Raw genomic sequence first — 27,232 nt, 5'->3', positions numbered from 1 at the left:
TGAAATACCAAAATCCAAAATAGTCTCTCTTGTTAGATGAAATGCTCCTTTTTGGTGTGTCTGTTTGCATGCATGCACATGTTGGGTTTCTGAATATGGATTTTCCTATCACTGAAGGATCTTTAAGGTTCTTTAGCTGAAGAAATCACGTGTTTGAGAGGCATTTCTTTTCACTGGATGCAGTCCTGATTCTAGTATTCTATTTTATTCAGGGCATCCCAGATATTTCAATCAGCTTTCCACTGGACTGGATATGGTTGGATTAGCAGCAGACTGGCTGACATCAACAGCAAACACAAACATGTAAGTAGTTAAGAGTGTGTGTGTGTGTCTTTAATTCAGGATAGTTATTAGTGAGATCTCATAGTCTTTATTCTACCTCTCATCTAACTTTTGAATTACATAGCCCCTAACATAATGAAACAAACTTCAGAAGTATGTGAGTGTTCACTCTAACTTAAAATAGTCCTGATGTAGTCTTCATGCAATCAAAGCTATGTAACATTTTTCAAACACAAAAGGCAACGTTTTTGGCATTTTGGGTTTATAATTATGTATAATGTGAAAAGGGAATGGGACCAGATGATGTCTTTTAAATAGTATTATTCTGCAATGTTCTTTATTTATTCAATATGATAAATGACCCATGGGCATTAAGCTCTTAACGTCAGGAATATAGAAAAATGGGCAACCTTTAAGAAGACATTATTTTCTCTCTGCTTAATGCTATAATTAAAACGTGAATGTAGGGCTTGAAAAAAGTTCTATACGATAGTTATAGATGAGGAATGAGGAAGTATTTCTTTTTTTTTTTTTTGAGGAAGTATTTCTTTGAGTTACATACACAAAATGTGGCCATTGCTACGTTTCAGGTTCACCTATGAAATTGCTCCAGTATTTGTGCTCTTGGAATATGTCACACTAAAGAAAATGAGAGAAATCATTGGCTGGCCGGGAGGCTCTGGCGATGGGATATTTTCTCCTGGTATATATTTCAACCTTTCTTTGTGTTTTTTCTCCTGATATGCAGTGCTTTATTAAGAACATGGGAGAGATTAAATATCTAGTCTGTATTTCTGCTTATGTTAAATAGGTTATGTTGATCAAAAGAGTAAGTGTGATAATACATGACCATTGACCATGCTTCCAAGCCAACTACCTCATGCTTGAACAATAGTCATTTGTGTTCAGAAAGAAGATAAACAGCGATAATATTTACCCAATCACAGAAGATGTATGGATCATGGGGAACAAAGGAATAAAGATTCCTCATAAGGGAATTCATTCTCTGAAACTCTTCCCACAATTAGTGAAAAGGTAGCCTCACTTAATAAAGCATTCTCTGTTTCAGGATGCATTATGAGGCAGGTCTATAAAATAGAGCTGATGTACTCTGTCTCTTTTGAGTAATAGCCAGAGAAGATGGTTTACACTAATTTCAAGAAGGGCAGAGAGTGACTTGGGAAACCATTTCTTTTTTTTTTTTTTAAGATTTTATTTATTTATTCACAAGAGACACAGAGAGATAGGGAGAGGCACAGACACAGGCAGAGGGATAAGCAGGCTCCATGCAAGAGGCCCAATGCGGGACCCGATCCCAGGTCTCCAGGACCACACCCTGGGCCGAAGGTGGCATAAACCGCTGAGCCACCTGGGCTGCCCGGGAAACCATTTCTTAAAACAAAACAGAGGGTGCTGATTTCTTCCAAAGGTTTCTCTTTCCTTCTTTTCTTTATCATGCCATTTGGTCTTTTCCATCCTGCCTTTTATCACCAGCCACTGGATTCTAAGTTCCATTATTTACACCTCTTCCAGCCAAGAGAATCAACCTGACACAAAAAGCCTTGCCCTTGGTTCTGGATCTGTGTGTGACCTTGGTTTGATGCAGAGAAGAAATGGAAGTTAGAAAGGCAGTAGGGAGAGAGAGTCACTGACCCATAGAAAATAAACCTTGTGTGCAGACTGTCACCTAATCAGTGTCAGGAGAGGGTCATCAGAATGGGGCGGGTGCTCAGTATGATGAGACTGACCCTGCTGGGGAGGCCAAAGCCACACCTGCCATTATGTCAGGCCTAACAAAGGCCACATGGAGATGTCCCTTCAGCAAACCTATAGAGACAAGCCGATGATGAGGGAGAGAGAAAATAAACAGGTTGAAAGAAGAAATTATAAGCAAGCAACAGTGGCCTCGAGGATAGGCCTTAAATTAAGCAGCTTTACTGACAAGCTCAGATCTGCTATTATATTTTATGTTTTTAAAGATACAACACAATTTTTCAGGTGCTGAAGGAAAACTTGTTAGTTAAATGGAAGGGAAAATTAGCCTTCTTTTTCATTAAACACCAGCTGTGATGAATTTAAAGCTAGCCTTTATTTTGTAGGGATCTTAGTTTTACTTTGGAAAACCATTCCCTGTTGAGGGAATTTTGTCATCATTGCCCGGAACTGATGCTCTTAAGGTATTTTTCATAAGGAATTAGGTGGTGTTCAGAGATCAACATCACTTCTACCTCTGTTCTTCTTCCCCTTACAAGGTTGGCTATGTGATTGAGCATCCTGGGCTCTCTTTTAATGGTTCCCAGGAGTGGGAAGAGAACAGCTGCTCCTGTTGACCCTGAAAACTTGGCTAAGGGGGGTTGGGCCAGGCCTAATTTAGCTGATCTTGGAACCCAATTAGCCCAGAAAATATACACCCACAGAAAGAATCCTCTTTGACTGTTCTGCTGAGCCAGGTATGGACACTCTCATCAATGACAGAACATGATCGGGTAGAAAGACTTAACTCTGATCTTGGGGCTCTTTCCTTGGATCCTAAAGAGGCTCTCACGCCAAGATGGAAGCCCCAGGTGTCATGCTAAATAATGTAGACATTGCAAAGTGGGGTGGGGACAGAAGAAAAAGCCTGTTTCTGCTCTGCTTTCTATAAGGCATTATAGAGGAGAGATTATAGCATCTTCACTTGCTAGGGGATATCTTTCTAGGTAGTATCCAGCCTTATTCCTGGGGTATAGGGCCTTACCATTTAAGGAGTGGGGATAGGGGAAAACACACATCTTATGTGCTTCAGACCTGAAAGCCTTATTCCCTGGGACTAAACACAGAGAGTGAGGGTCTGTGACTAGAATATGTAGCTCAGCTTGGTTTACCTTACACCTCCATCTATACGTCCAGAGGCTTCATGCTTCATGGAAAGTTCTCTGGGACTTCTAGAAGAAATCTGTTTCTGTGATGTCATCTATGCCTGGGAGCCAAAAAGAACTGGAATATTCCTCACTTCTCAGCAAGTCATGAAGGACCAAAGGAGAAGAAAGGGACATCTTGGCTTAGTTCCAAACCTTTGTCTATCTAACAGGATTTTCCTGATGCTTCAGAGCTTCTTTTTGCATCTTTTCTCTGGAAGATGCATTTGTCCTCCCACCTGGGTTGCACAAAGCAGTCTGCTCTGTCTAGTGGCCTAGAATCCTCTTCATCTCTCTCAGGGCTATTTGGTCTTTAGACAGAGAATAATTGAGTGGTAAAATGAGGAGTGGCAGGACAGAGCTGGAAGCTTCTTGAGTAACTGTGCTATGTGACGCACTTCCTTTGTGTTCATTTCCCCCTTTTTCTCCTGGCCTCATTTCTCTCCAGACTCTCTTACAAGAACAACTAGGGCAGTGCTTCTCCTCGGGAGGGAGTGGGCGCTGTTGTATCCCCTGAAGGGACATTTGGCGATGAATGGAGAAGTTCTTGATTGTCGCAACTTGGTGGGGGGTAGGGCATGTAGTACTACTGGCATCTGGTGGATAACAGTCAGGGATGCTGCTAAACACCCTACTGTACACAGGACAACCCTCTCCATAAGGAGCTATCCAGCCCCAAATACCATTAAGTGCCAAGGTAGAAAAACCACACGCTAGAGTGAAAGTTCTTTTAAAAGCTAGTCTCTTGCCCGGCAGCATCCTACACCCTCAGCCTTTTAGACTAGGGGTCTGCTCAGAGCAGGCTTGACCTGGATTCTGCTTGCCCCATGTCTCTGGGGTTCAGAAGAGGTAGAAACTGCCCTTATTCTGACTGATGACAGATCCAGGACATGGATACAGGCTGCTCTGTGTCAGGCTGCCTCCTTGCTCATGAGGCAAAAGTTGTGGCCCACATGAGCCATTCAGCCTGGTGGAAAGAGGCCTCTGCTCCTCAGCCACCCAAAGGGAAGGGAACTCAAAGCACTCACATCATGAGAGAGCCCAGTGTGTCCCTATGGGGAAAGGATAGTGCATTCACTCTGCCACATGATGTCACAGCTTCCATGCCAGCATATCCATTTGTATGCACAACAATCTGTCTTCTTGTATAGCAAAAATCCTAACCTTTCCAACAATCTTGGGGAAAAGCTCACTTTTTTTTGCTTGTCAAATGAGACCTTACTTATAAGATATAAATATTGTGGTACTAAATCCTTGACAATCTTAGGATTACATAGGAAAAGCAATTCAACGCAAAATACTTGATAATAATATTTTCATAAATTAATATTAACATAACTACACTTGCTAATGTAGCTTAATGACTTAAAATTCCCTTAGTTGTGTGTTTTCCTATCATTATGAAATAAGATTTTGGGGACACCTGGGTGGCTCAGTGGTTGAGCATCTGCCTTTCACTCGGGGCATGATCCTGGGGCCCCAGGATTGAGTCCCATGTCAGGCTCCCTGCAAGGAGCCCACTTCTCCCTCTGCCTATGCCTCGGTCTCTCTCTGTGTGTGTCTCTCATGAATAAATAAATCTTTAAAAAAGAAAGAAAGAAGATTTTGTTTAGCTGTTAAAATTATATTTCTATGATGTCTTTGAGAGGAAAGAACTATTCTCAGGAAAATTCATAAATGAGTATGATGAAATGGGCTTGGATGTTTATCCTCATTCTATAAGAACTGTGGATTAACAGTCCACACCAGTAACTACAACTGAGTTGTCTTAGTGCAAGTGCAAGGCATTGCTTGCATTGAAATGAAAAGAAATGTGTTCTTCATCAGGATAAAAGTGGGATTTCCATAGGCCTAATGAAGAATGACCACACTCACAAGGTGAGAAGGAAGACAATTTCTTAGTTCTTAAGAACTTCTTCAAAGGACTCCCAGCAAGAGCAGAATTAATTGCAGTTCTGCTTAGTTGACAGATTTGGGATGTGGAGCGGTAGCATGTGTCCTATGGTCGCACCCAATGAGCCTTTCTCTTAGACTCTCTTAGCCTGAGGACTCAGTCTGAGTTTGAAGATTCAGTTCAAAGGATAACCAATAAAGACAGCCTTCTCCTGTGTCTGAGGAGGATTCTAGGTCAATGGGAATAAAGGATGTTGCTTGCATGTGAAATTATGTCGATAATGACTAGAAAAGGTAACTGTGTGTTGTTATTTTAGGTGGCGCTATTTCTAACATGTATGCCATGCTGATCGCACGCTTTAAGATGTTCCCAGAAGTCAAGGAGAAAGGAATGGCTGCGGTTCCCAGGCTCATTGCCTTCACATCTGAGCATGTATGTGTTTCTGTTCTTCCCAAGTTTAAGACTATAGTCTGTAAAGCACAAGTTGAAGGAATCATATTTGCAAATGCTTTATCCTCAGAGGGTAGATACTTCTTGGGAGAGAATGAGGGGAGAGAACAGCTGAGTGGTACAATGGAGTGAACCCCTTTCTCTCTGGAATTTAGGAAAACCTTCAAAGAGAAAGCAGAATGTTTTACTTCTAATTCTTACACTTCACTTTTATGTATTAATGTTAGGTGTTGGGGGAAGGAGGAGATGTAGGGCCAGAGTGACTATGAACTCATTAGGACAATTGATGCTGTGCCTGCATAACTCAAAACTCTGGAATATCCTACTGATACAATCCCTTCTGTATGAAAATTCTGATCAAATATTCTACCCTAATGGTGCCTTGAGCCATTTGATGCTTATCTTTGGCGGACTTAACCAGAGGTCTTATCACTGTAGAGAAATGGCCTAGAGGTCATATCTGTCATAGCTGATCTTTGGGTCAGTTCTGTCTCAGCCAATCACAGGTTCTGGCATCCTTCTGGGCTGCTCTCTGGGTGGGACGCTGAGAGCTGGGCCTTCCTAGCTGAACACCACAGCATAGTGTTTCGTATTCTTTTCATGGCTTTCCAGGAGCTAATGCCATTCCAATGCCATGCCAGTATTTCCAATGCTACTACCAAGGACACATTTAAAAAAGCAGCCCAGCCTGTTCACATCAATTAAACTAAACAGCTTCAGTCTGCTAGGCCTCCAGCTTTCTCTCCTGTGCAGGGAGAGAGCCACACACAAGCTCGAACCCACATTGCAGCTGTTTGAGCAGCATCGTGGTTCTAAATTCTCCCACCACAGTAAACCCAAGGCTGTTCTTGACCAGTGTTCCTAAGTATTATCTGCTGTGGAATTCCTAAGATTTTTTTCTTCACAGTCTCTGCCTCAAGGTAGCCTAGGGTCTGGGAAACAGTTGCCTCAAAGAAGATCAAGAAGTCATTTGATGGTGGGGGAAAGAGGAGATGGGAGGCCTATAGGGGAATGAAGGGCTCCTATAAAGAGACATGCATGGGGAGAGGCAGGGCATTAGAGCGGGAGTCAAGGCACATCTCCTATGGGACTTTTCTTTTTCTGTTTTAAATGGTGTGTGTGGTGTGGTGTGTGTGTTCATAACAAGGAAACAAAGGGCGAGTACAGACTGGAAGCCAGTGAATACAGTTCACAGCTGTAGCAGTAGCCATGGAATCAAAGGAAACTAGTGATTTATGGTAACAGAAGATCCTCAGCATCCTGTTTTTAATCATGTTTTACCATTTTTCTTTTCTTTTCTTTTTGGCTTGGGGTTTTTTTTTTCTCTCTCTTTTTTTTTTTTGGTCTGTCTTCAACTTCTAGAGGTCAAATTTAGCAGACAAGTCCACAGCCTGAAATTACCTGGTGTTTTCACTTCCCTATTGCTACTAGAAAAAATTACCACAAACTTAATGGATTAAACCAATATAAATGTATTGTCTGATAATTCTGGAGGTCAGAAATCTACAATCGGTCAGGCAAAGCTGTATTCCTTCTGGAGATGGAGGGGAGAATCCATATCCTTGCCTTTTCTAGTGTCTAAAGGCCACCTGACTTCTTTGGTTCATGGTCCCTCCTTCCAACTTCAAAACCAGTAGTAGAACATCTTCAAATCTCTCTTTCTCATTTTCTCTCTCATTCTTTCTCTCTCTCTCTCTCTCTCTCTTTCTCTCTCCCTCCCTCTCTCCCTTTCTGACCTCTGCTTCTGTCACTACATCTCCTTCTTTGGCTCTAACTCTCTTTTCTACCTCTTTCCCTTATAAGGACCCTTGTGATGACATTGGGTCCACCCAGATAACCCAAGACAACCTCCCATCTCAAGACTCTTAGTTTAATCACATCTGCAAAGTCCCTTTTGCCATGTAAGGTGATATTCTTAGGTTTCAAGGATTCGGGTGTGGATGTCTTTGCAGGAAGGGCATTATTCAACCTGTTAAGCCTAATACCCCATCGTGAGATAATTTTCATTTCTTAGCTTCTCCAAGGATAGAAAACCATGATATATTTTTTCCAATTACTATCTCCTTAATACTCCTAAATAGTTAAATATTACTCTATTCTCAATCTCAAAAAGCCCAGATGATCTTAAATTGATCACCTTTTTCTTTTGGCTTCCATGCTGTTTGCACAACCAGGTCAATCAACCAGAAAGCTGCCCTATGCTCTATGGTTTCTTCATGAATTTATTGGCTCAAGCTTCATGGAAATTGACTTAATCTTCCCCATAAATCCCAGGTCATGTGGTCTGAGAATAATTTTGCTATGCCTTCTTTTCTTGATATAGCAAACTTAGAGTCTAATTTTGACTTCTAAGTGAAAGAAAGGTGACTCAGCTCTACAACAACACTTCGATTCTTCTTCCTCCTTCTTACATCTCTATCCATGCACATAATTATTTTTTTAAAGGTATTATTTATTTATGATAGTCACAGAGAGAGAGAGGCAGAGACACAGGCAGAGGGAGAAGCAGGCTCCATGCACCGGGAGCCCGACGTGGGATTCGATCCCAGGTCTCCAGGATAGTGCCCTGGGCCAAAGGCAGGCGCTAAACCGCTGCGCCACCCAGGGATCCCCATGCACATAATTATGAAAGAACATTTGAATTATGAACTTTTCCTAAACTACCAGTTGGTTCTAACTCTATCCTTATTTTTTGACAGATGAACTCTTTTTTTTAAATATTTAATTTATTCATGAGAGACACAGAGAGAGAGAGAGAGAGAGAGAGAGTCAGAGACACAGGCAGAGGGAGAAGCAGGCTCCATGCAAGGAGCCCGATGTGGACTCGATCCCAGGTCTCCAGGATCACACCCCAGGCCGAAGGCGGAGCTAAACCGCTGAGCCACTGGGGCTGCCCTGAACTCTTTTTCTAATGTATAATACCTGATACCTGAAAAGCCTTTGACTGTTTCCAACATACTTCCAATATACATTAGCTTATTTTATTTTCATGACATTCTTGTGCAATGGGCAGAGCAGAGATTATCAACATTATTTTAAATGAAGAGGCTGCAGGTAGAGCCAGGATTAAGTGGGTTTCCTGACTCCCAGGCCAGTGAGGTCCCTGCCCTGACTACCAATGTAGAAAACAGATCAAAAGATTCAGCAACAACATTTTGTACACCAGAGCTCATAAATTAATTTAACATTTTTACCTCCCCAAGTAAAATTTCCACCAAGATCTTTTTTCTTAATGTGAATATGAAGCTAAAAAAATTTCCTTATTATCTCATAGGGCTGGCTGGAGGGGACTTTTAGAGCTCATTTAAAGTACTCCTATGTCTCATTGAACACTTGATCCAAACTATTCTGGACAGTTGAGCCCTTAAAAGTAGCCCTGCCCATGAAGCTTTGGGTTAAGAGGTAACATGACCCCCACTTCTAGTTAATTCTGGGCTCTAGACCCCAGGGCCATTCCATTCCATTCATCATTTAGTGTAGTTCCTTCCAGTTTCAGGCCAGGCCATATATTCTCTTAGTCTTTTCAAGTTTTACAATCACCTTATCTCCACCAGCCCCATAAATAGATCTCCACAAGCTGGAGAAGGATTACCAAGTCCTGTCTCAAATGCCTTTTCTCCAGGCCCAACAATTTCCATCTTTGTATGGAGGTTTCTTTCTGAGTCCCTTGACCTGCAGGGAGAAACAGTTGTGGAAGAGCTGCTTTGTGGATCCAGTGGAGAAAGGAAAAGCCAAAGGCTATGGTAGAAACTGCTTCAAGTATTGTCTCTCCCAACATTCCTTGAGAGTTTCCAAGGCCTGGGACTTGATAATCAAATGAGATCCTTATAAAACACTTACTTCAGCTCTGGGAGATAGGAAATTCTACAAAAATATTAGGTAACTTAAAAAAAAAAAAAAAACCCACAACCTTATTTTTGGATGAGGAACCCAAGTCCCAGCCATGGGAAATGCTTTGCCCAGGATTTCTAGCCAGTCAGTGGCAGATTCAGATCTCAGTTTCCTGACAATCCCAACACTGCTTTCAACTACTGAGTTGGAAGACCTCTACAACCACTCTACCTGGCTGCTCTAAATTCACTTGTAGCATCCCTTCTCAAATCCTATATTACCCATGTTGGTTATTCTAGTGCTAATATAATTTCCTGATCTATTAAACGAGGTAAAGTTATTATCCTTCCTTCTAGTCTGAGCACTGAGTTTAAAACTTGACATGTATAGAGCCATAGGAATGGAAATGACATTTAGAAGCTCTCTCTTCCAGTATCCAGCCAGAAACATTGAGGAAGGGAAGCATCATTTTTTGTTTTCTTAATGACCCTCACCATCTCTTTCTGTTGCACCCTACCAAGCTACTCATCTCTTTTCTGGCCACCAACCCAGAAAAGAACTTTCCCTTGTTGATAAGGAGGGCAAGCTATTAAAATTTTCTCTTGTTCAAATCCAATTCTTTTCTTGAAGTTTTGAGTAAGACTGAATTAAACAAATAGTATTGCTATGAAGAACATTAGAAGAAGTAAATATATCATTGAGTTGAAACAATAGATAGCATTTAAGCTCTGAGTAAAGAGTTCCAAGATTCTTTTCCTCCACAATATGGAATTACAAAAATCTCAGAATTTGGGGGGGAGGGGCTCTTAAAGATTGTTTGGCTTAATTCTTGTTTTTTTTGCTGGAATCCCATCACTGTCACCAAAACTTTAGGAATAGAAAATCTTGGCAGAATTTAATCTGTTGAGTTTAAGGTTCTTTCTTGGAAGTAGGTTTAGGGGGAAGTTAAGACTTTAGCTCAGTAATTCACATCTCTACCTCTGAATCCTTTGAAAGCCCAAACAAGCTTCATTTCAAATTCCTCTTATTTCCTCATATGCAACAAGCTGTTCCAGAAATTGTGTCAGTGAAATGGCATAATTACCTCTAGGAAACATGTTCTTCATAATCAGAACAGGTAGCACACTCTTTTAGGCAAATGAGCACAATTTACTCCATTCTTTAGAGCCAGTAAAGTCACCCATGTTCTGCCGAGGCCCCTTATGGCCTCAGCCCACTTACATGGGGAGATGATTCTCATAATTGTTTAGAAAGATAACAGCACTCTATGAGAGGCTTCAATTCCAAAAACAGACGTCCTTATGTTTATTAAAAAAAAAAAAAAAAAAAAAACCTAACAGTGACCCAGGCAGCTTGGAAGAAGACCGCTCTCCTGTAATGCTCTCCATTAGTCAGAAACTTAGCCTGACAGAACTTTGGTAAGTGAAATTGTGAGCAAAATGCAGTTTCCCTTTGGCCTCCACATTCTTGCCTCCGGCTCATTTTAGGGCTCTCATCGCCCCTGGTGTTATTTTCTCCTCCTTCTGCTCCATCCCATCAAGACCTACTCTCAGGAAAGAGCTTGAAAGCCCTGTAAATGATTGGTAAAGCCTAAGAGTTGCCTCTTTTGGGGGTATTTCCATTGCAATAGGAGACAAAGGCATGAGGCAGTAAGGCAAGTGCAACCATGTGCAAGTGCAAGCCAGCGGAATGTTCTCCTCATACCTTCTTCATTCACTCAGTGTGCCCTGCACCAGGCCTTGCCTCACGCACTGTGGAGACAGCAGAGAACTAAACGGATCCAGTGCCTGCTCTCAAAAGGCAGATATTGTACTGTAGGACAGGGAGAGGACTGGGGTCTGGAGGAGACAGTCCCTCATCTCAGAACCCCTGAGACCACACTGAGTGATCTCTGACACTGAATTCATGCTGACGTTCACATTTGTCACCAGATGTCATCCTTGGATCTCTTTTCATGTCAGCTTCATCTTGGGACACACCATTCCTTTAGCTCTTACTGAGGGCACAAGCTCACAATGGGTGACTTTAAACTGTAGAGCTGTGAGTAATGAGGTAGCAGCTTCCCAGAAATGCCTTGTGTGTAGATCGATATCACATCACATGGAGTCTCAAAGACCATGGTTTTGTGATCCCCCCACACATCCTCCAATCATTAGAATTAGAAATAAGTGAAGTGCTCTCACAGAGTAGCAGCTTCTTTGTAACAGATGCTTTAGAAAGCAGAATGCTCTTTTAAGGCCACTTCATGAAGGACAAGGACTACTGGTGTGTCTAAGGCAGAAAAAGCTATCATTTTCCACAAATCTCAGGATGTATAGGGAGCAAACCAGTGGACATGTGGGAGAAGTGTGGAGAAGGAGGACAAGGGGAAGACTGTTGGTCCTATAATCACTGAGTGGGGAAGGGTGTCCAATGCATGGGGAAGGGTCAAAGAAGCAGATTTCAGCTCCTTTATAGACTGAGCTTTACAATCTGTTTGTGGGGGTCCTGATGTGCAAGGGACCCACACTGACCTCTGTTCTGTGTCTCCACATACACTTCATTCACTCCATTCACAAAGGGGCAAGTTCAAGGACAATTGACAGATCTTAAGGCTAGAAGATAAAGCAACTCACATAATGTTGGAAGAGTTAAGAGTTGAGATTTCCAATATAGTGTGTCCTTTTTCTTTCTTCATTTGAAGTTATGAGTTGCTTCTTCCCCAAAGCAGCTGAACTGGCTAGAAGGACCTATGGCTGCTTCCTGCTTGGAAAGAACCCCATCCTGGGCATTTTGGGGTGGGTGCTTTGAAGATCTCAGGACTTGCTTTTAGAATGAGCCATAGATTACAGGTGTTGGGGTCTATTTAGCCCACCATTGTCTGGCTCCAGTTACCAAAGCTACACCTCAATATTGTAATTTGTGGCCAGAGATTTATAGCAATAGAGTGGACAGTTTTCTGGATTTGTTCTCCAAGCATATGGTCAAGTTCAAAAAATATTTGCTAATAATAAATATTTGCTAAGCCAACTGACAACAAAGTCCTTCTCCTCATGCAACCTATTTTCTAGTAGGGGACATCTAGTCAACAAATAAATATTTACTCTAGTGTCATGCTGATGAAAGAACTGGTCAATGGTGGGCTGTTTCACATTTCACAAGATGGATATAAAAGTTCTCTGTAGAAGTGATATAGAGCACAGACCTACATCAAATAAGGCAGGGAGCCATATAAGTATCTGAGGGAAGGATTTTCCCAAGAAATGGAAGAGTGAATACAAAGGCTGAGAGGAAAGAACAAGGTCAACAAGCTCACAGCCAGTGCCATCAGATAGAGCAAGAGATGGAGGCAGGAGATGAAGTAGGGGAGGTGGGGGGGGGGGTCAGGGGCTGAGGGCTGTTTTAATCATCTTTGTGTCCCCCAGGCTTATCAGAGGCTTTCCCTGCAGCCCTGCCTTCAACAAGGCAGTTGAATCTGATTCTCAGTTAAGTATCTGGATGTGATCAACAATGGCTTGAAATAGTTAATGCAGCTTCCCAAATTGCTTATCTAAATTGCCATAGAGGAAGAGAAACCAGCACCTCAAGAGACTGAAGTGGTTTGTCTCAGAGCTTTCACCCATTCTCCTTATCCTCCAACCATCTCTGAAGACAGGAAAGATTTATTGTCCCCATTACAGAAGGAAGGAGCTGATGCGCACCCCAGTCATAGGGCTTGATGGAATGAAGGAGTACATGCCCCTACCTCAGCCTCTGGGCTCTCATTCTTATACATTCTTCCTCTGGATAATCTCATCCTACTCAAGCCCAGAAAGCCTGCCTATTTTTCAATTATAATTATTTTATAACTCTAAAACCCCATGGTTTTTTGCACATATTTTAAATGTCAGCTGAATCATGTAGCCCATACCTAGGTGACTTAGGATATTTTTTAGAAGATAGAGAAATTAATCTTCCATCAATCTTGAATTTTTTGTTTAGTAAAAAATCAAAATCAGATGAATTTTAACATCTATTAGCCAAATCGAAATATGATTTAGTTCTAAATAAGCACTAGATTCTATCAAATCTATTATTTTTTCAAAATCAGGGTGGAGGAGGTAGGGGGAATGTTCATTAACTCATTCCCCAGCCATTCTACTGATGAATAATCATTACAAAAGCCTTGATGATTTGGGGACACATCTGAATCCCTGGAACTTTCAATTTTTGTTCATAGCTTTACCTTCTGAAGCCACTCCAAGCCATCTATCCCTTTTTTCTCACCCTGACCCAGCCCTTCAGATATGAAGGCGACTGGTGCTACATGTCCCTGTTGTCCTCTGCTCATGAACAAGCATCCTCTGGAAAACCAGATGCCTGGTTTCCAGACTCCTCAGCTTCCAGCAAGCTGCTCTGCTGTGGTTCATCAACAAGTAGTTCCATTAAACGCAGTGCCAGGGATTAAAAATGATTCCCCATGTGCTGTCTATGTGCTATTTAAGTTGTTTGCACTGTTTCTTCCTCATTAGGTAGTGTCTTTTTTTTGCTCAGGCTCTTTGCTCTCCATGGTCCCTTGCTATTTGTGGATAACATCTAGTGATTTCCCTGCTCCTTTCCCAAAAATGTAAACAGGCTCAGTGTTGGGTTGCTAATCTTCTTTCTCATGCCTCATATCACCTTCATTCCCCATCTTGAGGCTTTCTTTTTGGGCATGCGTTTGTCTTTAAGTGTGTGGCATTTGCTACGGTGATCAATTATCCCAGATAATTGCTCCTCATTTGAGAATCACTATTCTTTCTCATTAAAGACCAGACAAGACCACGTCCTCTCATTGACCAGGTGCACCAGATCTCTTATTTAGCCCCAATTGGCCATTTGGCAGCTTAGTACTGTCAAAGGTTTGAAAAAATAAGAACAAAAACGCAAGTAAAAACCAAGGAATTGCTGAAGTTAGTGAAGGTTTATTGAACACACACCAAGAAAGACCTTTTGCAAGTCAGGAGCACTCAAACCAAAACACAGCACAAGGCTCTGAGAATACTGTCATAAAGCACCTTATATTGCGTGGAGGCAGTGACTGTTTATTTTTCACAGTGATTGGTAACAACATCAGAATTTTCTTAAATGAAAGAGAACTGGTTAATGGTTACCTCCTATCAATTTTGGGGGAAGAATTTAAGTTTTGGTTCTGATTTTCAGAGGCATAAGCAAGATGTGACCCAGGTCGTTAGCTTCATTTGTCATGTAAAATAAGCTAAATTAAGCTTTGCTTGTATGACAAAACTGGTTTTTGTCTGGCTCAGGAAATTTTCAAGTCTGGTCTCCGTGTGTGTTTGATTTTAACAGTGCTTAGGAGCACATTCACGGAGGGGCCTAATTTGAGAAGCTTGTGCTTGCTCAGTGGGCAACTGGCTCCTCTGTTCTGTGCCCTCCCTGCAGTCACATTTTCTCCTGAGCTCCTTCTTCAGGGGAACCACTGAGCACGCAGTGGTTTTTTTTGTTGTTGTTGTTGTGGGGGGAGTCATGCAGCTTTACACACCCAATTAAGCTTCCCACCGGGTTCCCAGGTATTTTGGTAACAGTTGTCTACTTTGTCTTTCTGAGGTTGTAAAGTGAGGTCCATGGCTCCTCCTCATTACTTCTTGGCTACATTGGGCCTTATAAACCCCTCTATTCAGGGTCTCATGTATTGGTTTACATTATTTGCTACTGTTATAAATGCTATTTCTCTTGCTTCTCAGACATGCCCCCTAAAAATACACGTTAGTAGTTCCTTTGCTGCAGACTTAAGAATTCAGATGAGTCAAAAGTGGGCATTCAGGGAGTGTACACTCTGGGACACTAACTTAAAATTCCAGTCAGCAGTCCTTTGGAGATGTAAATTGAGGAAGCAGCCCCCCTTTTGGACAGCTTAATGATCTGTAGTTAATAGTAAGGGGCTGCTGGGCAGATGCCATACAGCTGGGCTTACGTTAGCCTCTCTCAGCTCTCCAAATTGCTCCATGATTATAGCCATTGAGACTCTCAATCCTTCCCCCATCAGTAACCAAAAGCACAAACAAAGATCTGGCGGTGGCTGGACAGTGTGGCCTCTCTGCACACCGTCCTGCCCCAGCCAGTGACTGATGTCTTTTCCTTGGGCCTGTCTCAGGCTGAGGAGTTGTCGGCACCAGAACTAGCTCCCCAATAAGTCTGGGATGAAGAGTCCTGGATTTAAGGCCAACTTCTTCTCTTGCTTGAGTGCACACGATTTCACTAAATTTGACAGAGACTGAATGTAATCTTTTGGTAGAAAAATAGAAGCCTGGAAGTGGTACAGTACATAGTTCCCAGAGGCAGTTGGCTTGTTTTTATGCCTTATACGTAAAATTGACTTGGATTACTGTGTATCGGGGTAGCAGGTCCACTTACAAGTTCCAGGGTTTTGTTATCTTCATTCAGAAACTTAAGTAAATTTAACAACCACCACCACAAAACAACCCTTTCGAAAATGGCCAAAGGACTCATGTAGACATCTCTTTAAAGATGTTATACGAAGAGCTGATAAGCACATAAGGAGATACTCAACATCACTAATCATTAGAGAAATACAAATTGAAACCATAATAAGGTATCACTCTACAACCATTGGAATGACTAATATCAAGAAAAAAAACAGAAAATAACTATTGACAAGGTTGTGGAGAAATTGGAACCACTGTGCACTGCTGGTGGGGACATAAAATGATGCAGCTGCTATGGAAAATAGTGCTGCAATTCAGAATTACCATATGACCTAGCAACTCCATTTCTGGGTATACACCCAAAAGAATTGAAAGCAGGGCTCAAAGAGATATTTGTCCATAGGACCATCACCACCCGTGGCCAAAAAGGTAGAAGCAACCCAAGTATCCATTGATGGGTGGATGGAAATGTAGAGTTGACCTACAATGAATAGGATTCAGCATTAAAAAGGAAAGGAATTCTGACACATGCTACAACATGGCTGAACTCAGAGACACTGTGCTGAGTGAAATAAGCCAGTCATGAAAGAACAAATACCATATGGTTCCACTTACATGAGGCATCTAACATAGTAAAGTCCATAGAGACAGAAGGTAGGATGGCAGTTGCCAGGACCGAGGGAGGGAAGAATGAGGAGTTATTGTTCAGTGGGTACAGAAATTCCCTTTTGTGAGACAAAAAGAGTTCCAGAGGTGGATGGTTGTGATGGTTGCACAGCCATGTTAATGTACTTAAGGCCACCAACCTGGACACTTAAAACTTAAAAATAGTTACGGTGGGGACATCTGGGTGGCTCAGTGGTTGAGCGTCTGCCTTTCGCTCAGGTCATGATCCCGGGGTCCTGGGATCGAGTCCTGCATCGGGCTCCCTGCCAGGGAGGCTGTTTTTCCCTCTGCCTATCTCTGCCTCTCTCTCTGTGTCTCTCATGAATAGATCAATAAACTCTTTAATTTTTTTTTAAATGGTGATGGTGGTAAATCCTAAGTTATGTACATTTTACCACAGTTAAAAAACAAAACAAAACAACCCAAATCTCAACTGAAGGATGCCTTCTCTCAGCAATCCAGGCTTTTGAGGGAGATTAGAAATGAAAGGAGGGAAAAAACACACAGCTGAGGGATTGGATCTTGAATTTATGTGCAACTAATTACAAATATGCTTTTTTTTTTAGAGTCACTTTTCTCTCAAGAAGGGAGCTGCAGCTTTGGGGATTGGAACAGACAGCGTGATTCTGATTAAATGTGATGAGAGGTGAGTGTGCACCTGCAGTCCTCATTGGTTAGCATTTTTCAACTTCCACATGTCTTAGATTTGGTTCCAAAACAGGCACTGACTATGGAGTGGCAAAACCACCTCCACCCCAGCTTGCCACTTACTGTTTCTTTCTCACATGGGCTCTTGCTTGGAGCCCTGGGACGTGGTTCCTCAAAGCCATGGAGCCTGATGGCTCCTGACTAAATTGCAACCTTTGTTATATCAAAATATTTTGCACCAAGAAAGTGCCAAGGGACATTCATCACCTGGGCACTTAAGCAACAACCTGTACTGTGAGCACTGATTTATGGAAATGTCATCATCCTAGGCACTGTGGATTGTGTGAACTTGATGGACTGATTCCAGGATGGGGTGGGAGGTGGGGGACAGTTTAGTGAGCAGGAAGTAAATAATGCTCCCAGCAACTCATCCACTTTGTGCTGCAACCAAAGAGCTCTCTTAGGGAGAGAGCTTAATAGACACAAACCTCATAGGTGCTCTGGGAATGGGTGTAGGATTAAAAAGTATTTCCAGGGGGCACCTGGGCAGCTCAGTGGTTGAGCATCTGCCTGGGCTCAGGTCGTGATCTCGAGGTCCCGGGATCAAGTCCCGCATCGGGCTCTCTGCAGGGACCCTGCTTCTCCTTTGTCTGTGTCTCTGCCTCTCGCTCTATCTGTGTCTCTCATGAATAAACAAATGAAATCTTTTAAAAAAAGTATTTTCAGCATATCTATGTAAATTTTCACAAGCTGATAGGTGAAATCTACAAAAACTTAATCTCCAAAGAATCGAGTCAGAAATTTTACTAAATTAAAAGGAAGCTACTCAATTAACCATTTATTTTTTCATATGCATTCATTAGACAGATATTTATGATTGCCCACCATATCATGAGGCTCCAGAAAAGCATAAGGCATAATCCCGGTTCCCTGACAGTATCTGATCCAAGGGAGATGGGGGTAGCAGCAGAAGGAGACAGTTATATTGTTGAATCATGGGGCACAGAGCACATACTCTGTACGTTGGTAAAGCTTGGAAGGTTCACACAGCAAGCTCGTGCTTTTGAAGGATTTGCAAAGTTAGGGATGAACTGAATGAATGGAGCGGGCAGCGAAGCCATTCCAGAGGACTGAACACCGTAAACAGAGCCCCAGAAGTAGGAATGAGCTTGTGGAGCTCTAGGAAAGGAACCTGAGCAGACGTGTCCAGGAGGAACAGCCTTGGCAAACCTGGCGGGCCACATGGGACTTTGAAAGTGCAACAAAACGAACTGATTAATGACTCTGGGAGGGAAAATTTTAAGTTCTTCCTACTTTCTTGTCCACGCCTTTACATTCTGGCCTAATCTTATCTGATTGTTTGCAATGAACATGTGTTACTTTAACAATTGGAAAGACTGATGTTTTCTTTTTCTTTGTGTGTGTATGAGGAAATGCTAAATTTAGCATTTGAACTCGATGGATCAGTAATCAAGGTAACCTGAAAACATTTTTATCCGAGAAGGGCATGACAGAAACCATCCTTCAGGAAGCAAGGCTGAGGAGAGACCAGGTTCCGTGAGGCTGGGCATGAGGGTCTGGCAATAAGATGAGTGGGAAATAATATGTATGTATACATATATATGTATTTTTATATATGTATATAATATATAATATATATATGTATACATATACACACACACACACATATATATATGTATTTTTAAAAGATTTTATTTATTTATTCATGAGAGGCACAGTGAGAGAGGCAGAAACATAGGCAGAGGGAGAAGCAGGCTCCCTGCAGGGAGCCTGATGTCAGACTCGATCCCAGGACCCCAGGATCATGCCTTGAGCCAAAGGCAGACGTTCAACTGCTGAGCCATCCAGGTATCCCAGAACTGCTTATATTTTTAAGACTACCAGTACTATCAGATATTTAAGAACTGAGATTTGAGAAGAAAACTGGCACAGCCACAAAAATGCTAACTGGGAATAAAGGTTTAGATGACTTTAATATCTTTCTTAATCTGTAGCCAACTTTTATAAGGAGCCTAGAATTCAGGGAAAGATCGTCTAGACGGGCCCTGTTACCTGACCCACTCAGTCTTCTAGTCTAGCCTGGTTGGCAGGTGTTCTTGACTTGAACCCCAGTGGGCTGAGGGATGACCTGGGAGAACAGAGAGTACTCTTCATGCCACTGCTCAAGGCATGGATATTGCTGCTTCTACTCCAGTGAGAATCAGGTTATAATGAAGAAAGTGGTCTTGAAATGAGCCCACCAAACCAGCCAGCGAAGCATTCCTGGGAGCCAGAGGCTGGGCTGAGGACTACTGAGTGTCTGAGGGCAGGATCATACTCCAAAGAGAACAGGGAGCACAGACAGGCTGCCAGGAACAGACACCAGAAGATGTCTGTCATTCACCAACAGCAGAGAAAGGAGTGGAAAACAAAGAATGCTGGGAAACCAGTGAAGTCTAGAATCAGTCATAGCCATGTCACCTCAAATCTTCAGATCAAAGAATTTTATGTCAACAATTTTAGAAGCCATTAGAAAAACTTAAGATACAATGTTAAAAATTATTGTTTTTTTCTTTCAGAAAATATCTCACTATCCCTTATAATGCCCCCACATACACCCACTGGGAGGGTAGAGAGGGAGGGGACTACAGGGCAGCTAGGCAAGGGGGGCTTTTTTTTTTAGGGGGGCTTTTTCTCTTTCTGCTCATGAGCCTTGTGGAATGGGGAAGAGAGTAGAGAGTAATACGGAGGAGAAGGAAAGAAAAAAATGTATAAGAAATAAAAGGTGGGAGAAAAAAGGCCCTGGAGATTAAAAAAAAAAAAATTGGAGTTAAAGTATGAAGTGAAGAAAGGAAGTACAGTTGACCCTTGAAAACATGGGGGTCAGGAGCACTGACCTCTCTACCCTATGCAGTTGAAAATTCACATATAACCTTTGACTCCTGAAACTAAACTACTAAGAGCCTACTGTTGACCAGAAGTCTTACTGATAACATAGTCAATTAATACATATTTTGTTATGTTTTATATATATTACATACTATAGTCTTTCAATAAAATCATTTGTTTTTTAGAGAAAACAAAATGTTAACAAAATCATAGGGAAAATACATTTATAGTACTGTACTGTATTTATCAAAAAATATCCACACACACAAAAAATATCCGTGTGTAGGGGCACCCAGATGGCTCAGTTGGTGGAATGTGCAACTCTTGATGTTGAGGTTATGAATTTGAGCCCCACAATGGGTGTAGAAATTAGGCAAAACTTTAAAAATCTTAAAAAAATAATATCCACATGTAAATGGACCCACATATTTCAAGGTCAGCAAGAACAGGGAAAAGTGAGTGGAACGGGAAGCACATGAGACCTTTAAAGAGGAATAAGTGGTGTTTTTACCATCTGAAAAGAAATCTATGCTTAGTTTAAAAAAATACAAAATAACGGGAAAACCATCATTCCACCACCCAAACAGCATCACTAACACCGTATTGTTAGTGATCTCTTTTTCCAATCTCTTTTTCCAAGCATAAAGGTTTGGGGTTTTTTCTTTTCCTATTTTAATTTACATATTTGTGATGGTGTTTCTTTTTTTTTTTAATTTTTTTAAATTTTTATTTATTTATGATAGTCACACAGAGAGAGAGAGAGGCAGAGACATAGGCAGAGGGAGAAGCAGGCTCCATGCACCGGGAGCCCGACGTGGGATTCGATCCTGGGTCTCCAGGATCGCGCCCTGGGCCAAAGGCAGGTGCTAAACCGCTGCGCCACCCAGGGATCCCGGTGTTTCTTTTTCTAACTAGACATGATAAGTATTTTTCCATGTTACTGCAAACATACTTAACTACATAACATGAAAAAGCATGATAGTACTTTGAAGGGTAGGTTCTGGAGCTGGACTGTTTGAGTACCTGTCTTCCCAGTCTGGTCTCAGCTCTAGCTTGGGCAAATCCTTCTCTGTGCCTCAATTTTCTTATCCAAAAAAAGTAAAAAGTAAGGACCCTGCTTCATAGACTTGTTACGAAGATTAAATGTGTTAACAAATGTAAAATACTAAAAATGATATGTAGTGGTAGAAAACAAACACAAAATATTACTCTCCTCCTGTTCATTTCCCTGTTTCTGGTACTGCTGTTGTAAATAACCCTTCTATCCTTCATTGAACATTTGTATGTGCCCAGGCTTCTCCATTTATGATTATTTCTCAGTATAATTGCTAATTTAAATTATATGAATACTCTTTTTTTAAAGATTTTATTCATTTATTCATGAGAGACACAGAGACAGAAAGAGGCAGAGACAAAGGGAGAAGCAGGCTCCATGCAGGGAGCCTGACGTGGGACTTGATCTCAGGACTTCAGGATTACCCCTGGGCCAAAGGCAGGCGCTAAACTGCTGAGCCACCCAGGGATCCCTTATATGAATAATTTTAAGGAAAGTGATACCTCAGGCCATATTGCCTTTCGAAAGGTTTTGCCAGTTTGTTCTCCTAGCAGTATCGTTTGAGAGCATGTTGGTGGGGGGTTGGGAATTAAAGCTGTGTTGGTAGCTACATGTGGTCTTTAATTCTAAATTGATAATTCACATCATCTCTATAAAATGTGTTTAAGATTGAGAGGCCTAATGGAATTAAGTGTTTGGAATTGGGAACCAAAGAGCAGACTTTGGACAGTCACCTGTAGCCATCATTCCAGTCAGAGTCATTTAAAACATGCTTGGCAGCCATTTTGTTTTTATTAACCACGTCCTTGTGAAAGTCAGATATGCGGTTCAGAAAATCACTTGAGGCTGACAAAGTGCATACCTAGCGTGCTTTGCAAAGTTCATCCAGGTTTTACAAAGCACGAACCTGGACCTGTACTTGAAGGTTTGAAGACAAGATTTGTTCTTGAAGGTTTGAAGACACATTTCTTAGTTACTCTTTCTGACTCTGCACATTAGTTTGTCCGTGGCGGGGCGAGAGGTTTTATCTTGTTCTGCAGACAATTGACTTAGCAGGAAGCTCACAATGAAGGGAAATGTCCTAGTAAAGAATATCTGTGCCTTTCTAACAATAAGCCCGAAGTTACATATGGAAGAAAATACTGCAAAATACTGTCTCTCAATTAATAATCACAGGGGCTCAGTTTAGTAACCTATGTTGTGCCCAAGATCGCGAATCCGAGAAACCACCAAGGAGCCGACACCGATGCAAACACATGAGGGTTTATTTACAAGCTCAAGCCTGGGTCCAAGTATACCCCATGCGGGGGAGCAGGGACTTGGACCCCGAGACTAAGAGGCTTAGCAACTTTATAGGCGCCAGTGGCCAATGGGATCGCAGAAAGTTGCACAGACAAGCTGGTCCGGATACTCGCAGGTGGCCGATTGAATTACATACCCTAAAGGATCCATTTGAACTGGCCTATCACTGAGCGGGATTTCCGGTTGGGGGGGCCCTGGTCATTGACTAGGGCGGGCAGTGCCCTAAGCAATAAGCAGGTCAGCACAAGGCGGGTGCAGCCCAGAATAGAGTCAGTCCCGCTCTGCTTGTCCAGGGGTAGGGGATTTTGTTAAATTTCCTGGGTCCCACACCTATTCAAAGTGAGGCTTGGTTCTCAGTTAAAACAAAGAAAGAAAAATATATAATAAATGTTCATTTGTTTGGAAAAGTTTCTTTCAAAGTTGAAAATAAAAAATATATTAACTTTATTACTCTAATAAGTAAGTAAAATAAGGCAATGGAAAACCTTATTTCACCATAGCTTACATTTGAATGTGAGCTATCATAACTAAAAAGAGTGCTCTATTTTTGTAAAAAATAATTAATCATTAAATTCAAGAGGAAAATGTATTAAATGAATCTTCAATTTCATAGTTCTAAGTTTAAGATTTCTTTTTCCTTATAAGCAAAAAGTTGAATCTTCACAGTAATGGATTAGTGAATTTTTACTCAAGTGTCATTGGGTCTCATATTTGCAAATTTTGAATTAGTGGAATCAAAATTCTGCATTGATGGTGTCTAAGGCCAGAAAAGTTATGAGTTAATATCTAGAAAAAAAATAAATATTTGTAAAAGAAACTGAGTGATATTTCAGAATTGGATTGGGCCACTGAGCAAAAAGATGTTCCCCAAAGATTCAGACAGGGGAAGGGAGAAAACTTCTATGAATAATAATTTGGAAGAATACAGAGATCCTATATGATGGAAGTGGGAGCTTTCTAAGCACCTTCTTTTGGCTGTAGGAAGTGGTCTTGGTTAGGAACACAGTGGTAAACAAGGTGGACATAGTCACAGAAGCTGTAAAACTTAGTCTGCAGAGGCAGACTTTGAAACAAGTGGCAACAGTTGAGAAAGATATGTCTGTGAGAGGGGAAGTACATGTTGCTACTGATACACATCTAGTTCTACATCCAGATGGAAGATGATGGGAATTAGCCAGATGAAAAGGAGAGAATGTTCCAGGCAGAAAACCATGGCACATTCTAAGCCATGAATGTGAGGGAAGCTGACTTATCCAAAGAACTGAAAAGAAGTTCTGGAAGGAAGTGCTCAGAATGACCTTGTCATGAAGGATTTCATGAGCCATGTTAAGCCGTTTGAACTTTAGGTTTGAAGACAAGATGCCACTGAAGGGTTTTGAGCAGCAAAGCAACATCATATTTTGGCATTAGAAAGTTCATTTTAAATGCGGAGTGAAGTACAGGTTGGAGGCTAGAAGGTTGTGGCTGTGGTAGTGATATGAGTAGATGCTGAATGGTAGGCTGACCTGATGTAGATGAATGCTGAAATTAATAGGTATTATTCACTGATGGGTGTGCAGGTTGAGAGAAGAGTCAAGAATGAATACCAGGCTTCTAGCTTGCCAGCTAGGTCCATGTGGTGCTGTTCTCTGAGATAAGGAACCCTGGCCAAAGTGAGAAGTTCAGACTTGAAGATGTTGAGTTTGAAAAAGTGATGAGACATCCAAGTGAGGGTGTCAAGTAGGCATTTGGAAATATGAGCCTGAGGCTCTGAAGTTACACTGCAAGACCCACATAGAGTGGGCCCAGGAAAGAACTCTAAGGATCATCCACATTCCAGGGACAAGCAGAGTTAGAAGAGCCTGCAGTGGAGACTGAGAAGCAGCAGTCAGAGTCGTTGGAAGGTAATCAAGAATCAGGAACTGGGGGCCTTGAGAGTCTTTCTAGAAGAAGTGGTTAGGGTCATCAAATGCTACCAATAGATGAAATAAGAGTCAACAACTACCTGTCAGCTTTACTTATCAGGGGGTGGCTGGTGAATTTGGGAAGACTAGCTTCAATAGAGGGGTGAAGGCAGAAGGTAGTTTGCAGCAGGTGAAGGGTGGGTAGGAGGGAAGGGAAGGGAGAGCAGATTATAGACAGCATCTCTAGAGATTGAGCCATGAAGGGAAGCAGGAAGGATGGAAGCTGTAGGGGTTTTGAATTCAGGATGGTTTTGGGTTTCATTGTTTTAAGGAGGGTGCTTAAGGTATATTTAACTGTGAGACCAAAGACCTGCTAGGCAAGAACTATGAATTATATGAAAAGAAGGGATACAATAGATAGCAGCTTAATTTCTCTTGGGAGTTCCTTATTCCGTTGGCAAAGTTGTTTAGGAGCTTCCTCTGAAGAGCTCACAAGAACTCTGCAGTTATCTTACATTATACAACTGGAAAGAAACATGGGAGAGAGACCAGGAATGGCTCTGAAGGGCAGAGGAAAGCGTAGGGACCTATGAGTAGGGATGGAGCAAAGCCCTAGACTTGTGAAACCCTCAGGATTGCCAAGGTTCTTAGACATTAACACATCTAACCTTTCTTTTTTCACTTTGTATTTTGTGAATTGTATATATGTATTTTATATATATTACATATATATGTTATATATATATATATATATATATATATATATATATATATATATTTCCACATTTTCCTTATCCATAAGGAAATGACACTTAGGCTGATGTCATATCTTACCTATTGTAAATAATGCTACAATAAACATAGAGTGCATATATCTTTTTGAATTGGTGCTTTCATTTCTGGGGGCTAAATACCCAGCAGTGGTATTATTGGATCATATGGTATTTCTTTTTAATTTTTTGAGGAAACTCCATACTGCTTTTCACAATAGCTGCACCAGTTTGCATTCCCACCAACAGTGAATGAGGATTCTCTTTCTTCACATCCTCACCACACCAACTCATCCTCATCAACTTATTTTGATTCTAGCCATTCTAACTGGTCTAAGGTTTTGATTTGCATTTTCCTGATGATGAGTGACGTTGAGCATCTTTTCATGTGACTGTTGGCCATCTGTATGTCTTCTTCAAAAAAATCTCTATTCAGATCCATTTTAAATTGAATTACTTGGGGTTTTTTTGGTATTGACTTCTGTGAGATCGTTAATATTTTGTGTACCCTTTTATCAGATATGTCATTTGCAAAGATCATCTCCCATTCAGTAGGTTGTCTTTTTGTTTTGTTAATGGTTTCCTTTGCTGTGCAAAAGCTTTTTTATTTTGATGTAGTCCCAATAGCGTATTTTGCTTTTGTTTCCTTTACCTTCGGAGACGTATTTAGAAAAATGGTGCTATGGCCAATGTCAGAGAAATTACTGCCTGTGTTCTCTACTAGATTTTTATGGTTTCAGGTCTCAGGTTTAGGTCTTTAATCCATTTTGAGTTTTGATATACATGCTTTAGAGTTCTCTTTCTCTCCATGTATATAATTCAACATTGTATCTTGAACGTTATGAATATTTGAATATTACAAATACAAATTATATGTGTATTATAGTTTTTTTCTGAACCATCTAAGAATTCCTTACAGATGTGATACCTTTTCCCCTTAATAATTCAATGTGCATTTCATTACCTAAGAAGAAGGATATTTATTTAAATAATCACAGTACAATGATCAAAATCATATCTGACATTGGCACAAGACTATTATTTAATTGATACACCTTATTCAAATTTCACTAATTGTCCCAATAATATTCTATAGGCTATGTTTTTCCCAGTCCAAGCTCACACATTACATTCAGTTGTCATATCTCTTTAGTTTCCTTTCATCTGCAACATTTCCTCCTCCTTCCTTTGTCTTTCATGACACTGATGTTTTTGTAGAGTGTATTTATTTTGTAGAATATTTCTTAATTTGGGTTCATCTCGTATTTTCTCATGGTTAGATTCAGGCAATGCATTTTAGGGAGGAATTCCAGGGAGGGTGATCCTTGTCTTTCTTAGTTATTCCCTCTTGGGAGGTTTGTCATATTATTAGTAACGTCAGCATTGACCACTTGATTGGGGTAGTGTCTGCCAAGTTTTGCCCTGTAAAATGATGATTCTCTACTTTGTAGTTTATCTTGTAGGCGATGCTTTGAAACTATTTAAATATTCTGTTGCTCCTGAAACATTCACTCTATAGTTAGCATCCATTGAAGATTCTTGCCTGAATTATGATTATGATGGTTGCAAAATAGTGATGTTCTAACTCTCTCATTACTTCTCTCTTTATTTGTTCCTGTCACTCTACTACTGTAAGGAAGACCTCTCCCCACTCCGTGTAAAATCATATATTCACCATCAGGTTGGCCTCACAGGTGCTTTTAGAAATTAGTTCTCTCTAGCACTCTCTCCCATTCTCTCCCCATTTTTCCATCTCGTATTCCTTCCTATGGGGTTTCCATTAAATTATCTAACTTGCTGTAAAGCCGTAGAGGAAACAAATCTGAGCAAGATACGTGAAACCTGGTTGGCAGAGGACTGGAAGAGTCACTGGCCTTCCTAGATCCCATGTAACATGAGATCTCTGTTAGGTATTTTGATTAATAGTTGTCTACCACAAAATGAACACTTATGTTTTTGTATAAATTTTAGTTTTTTAGTTTAACATGTCTCTTAGCTTTACAACTTACAGTTAGATAACATTTCCTTGTGCTTGTTAAGTACCACACTTTATCATTCAATTGATTTGAACAATTGAAAGTATAAATAATCTGAAGTCATTATATTCTCTTGTTAAATTAGCTGAATTGTGGCCAGCATCTGAAAATGGTTAGGGAAGCTAATTAACTCTTTCAGGTCCTTGGGGACCTATTGAGCACACTGTAATAGGGAAGACTTCACAGAGACCCTGAATCAATTATTATTGAGCAGGGCTGGAGTAAG

The 27,232-nt window shown here is 41.1% G+C and overlaps 1 protein-coding gene across 1 annotated transcript in view; it reads left to right on the top strand.

Annotated features, from left to right (window-relative positions):
- The window catches only part of GAD2 (glutamate decarboxylase 2), an 89,392-nt gene that overhangs the window by 7,480 nt on the left and 54,680 nt on the right, over window positions 1–27,232 (top strand). The window contains exons 5-8 of the mRNA XM_077896757.1: window positions 213–303; window positions 873–985; window positions 5,390–5,505; window positions 16,991–17,070. Coding sequence (XP_077752883.1) covers window positions 213–303; window positions 873–985; window positions 5,390–5,505; window positions 16,991–17,070 — 400 coding nt within the window. The remainder of the gene's footprint in view (window positions 1–212; window positions 304–872; window positions 986–5,389; window positions 5,506–16,990; window positions 17,071–27,232) is intronic.

Source organism: Canis aureus, chromosome 5, assembly GCF_053574225.1.
Source record: "Canis aureus isolate CA01 chromosome 5, VMU_Caureus_v.1.0, whole genome shotgun sequence".
NCBI lineage: Eukaryota > Metazoa > Chordata > Mammalia > Carnivora > Canidae > Canis > Canis aureus.
This window is presented reverse-complemented; position numbering and strand designations above follow the sequence as displayed.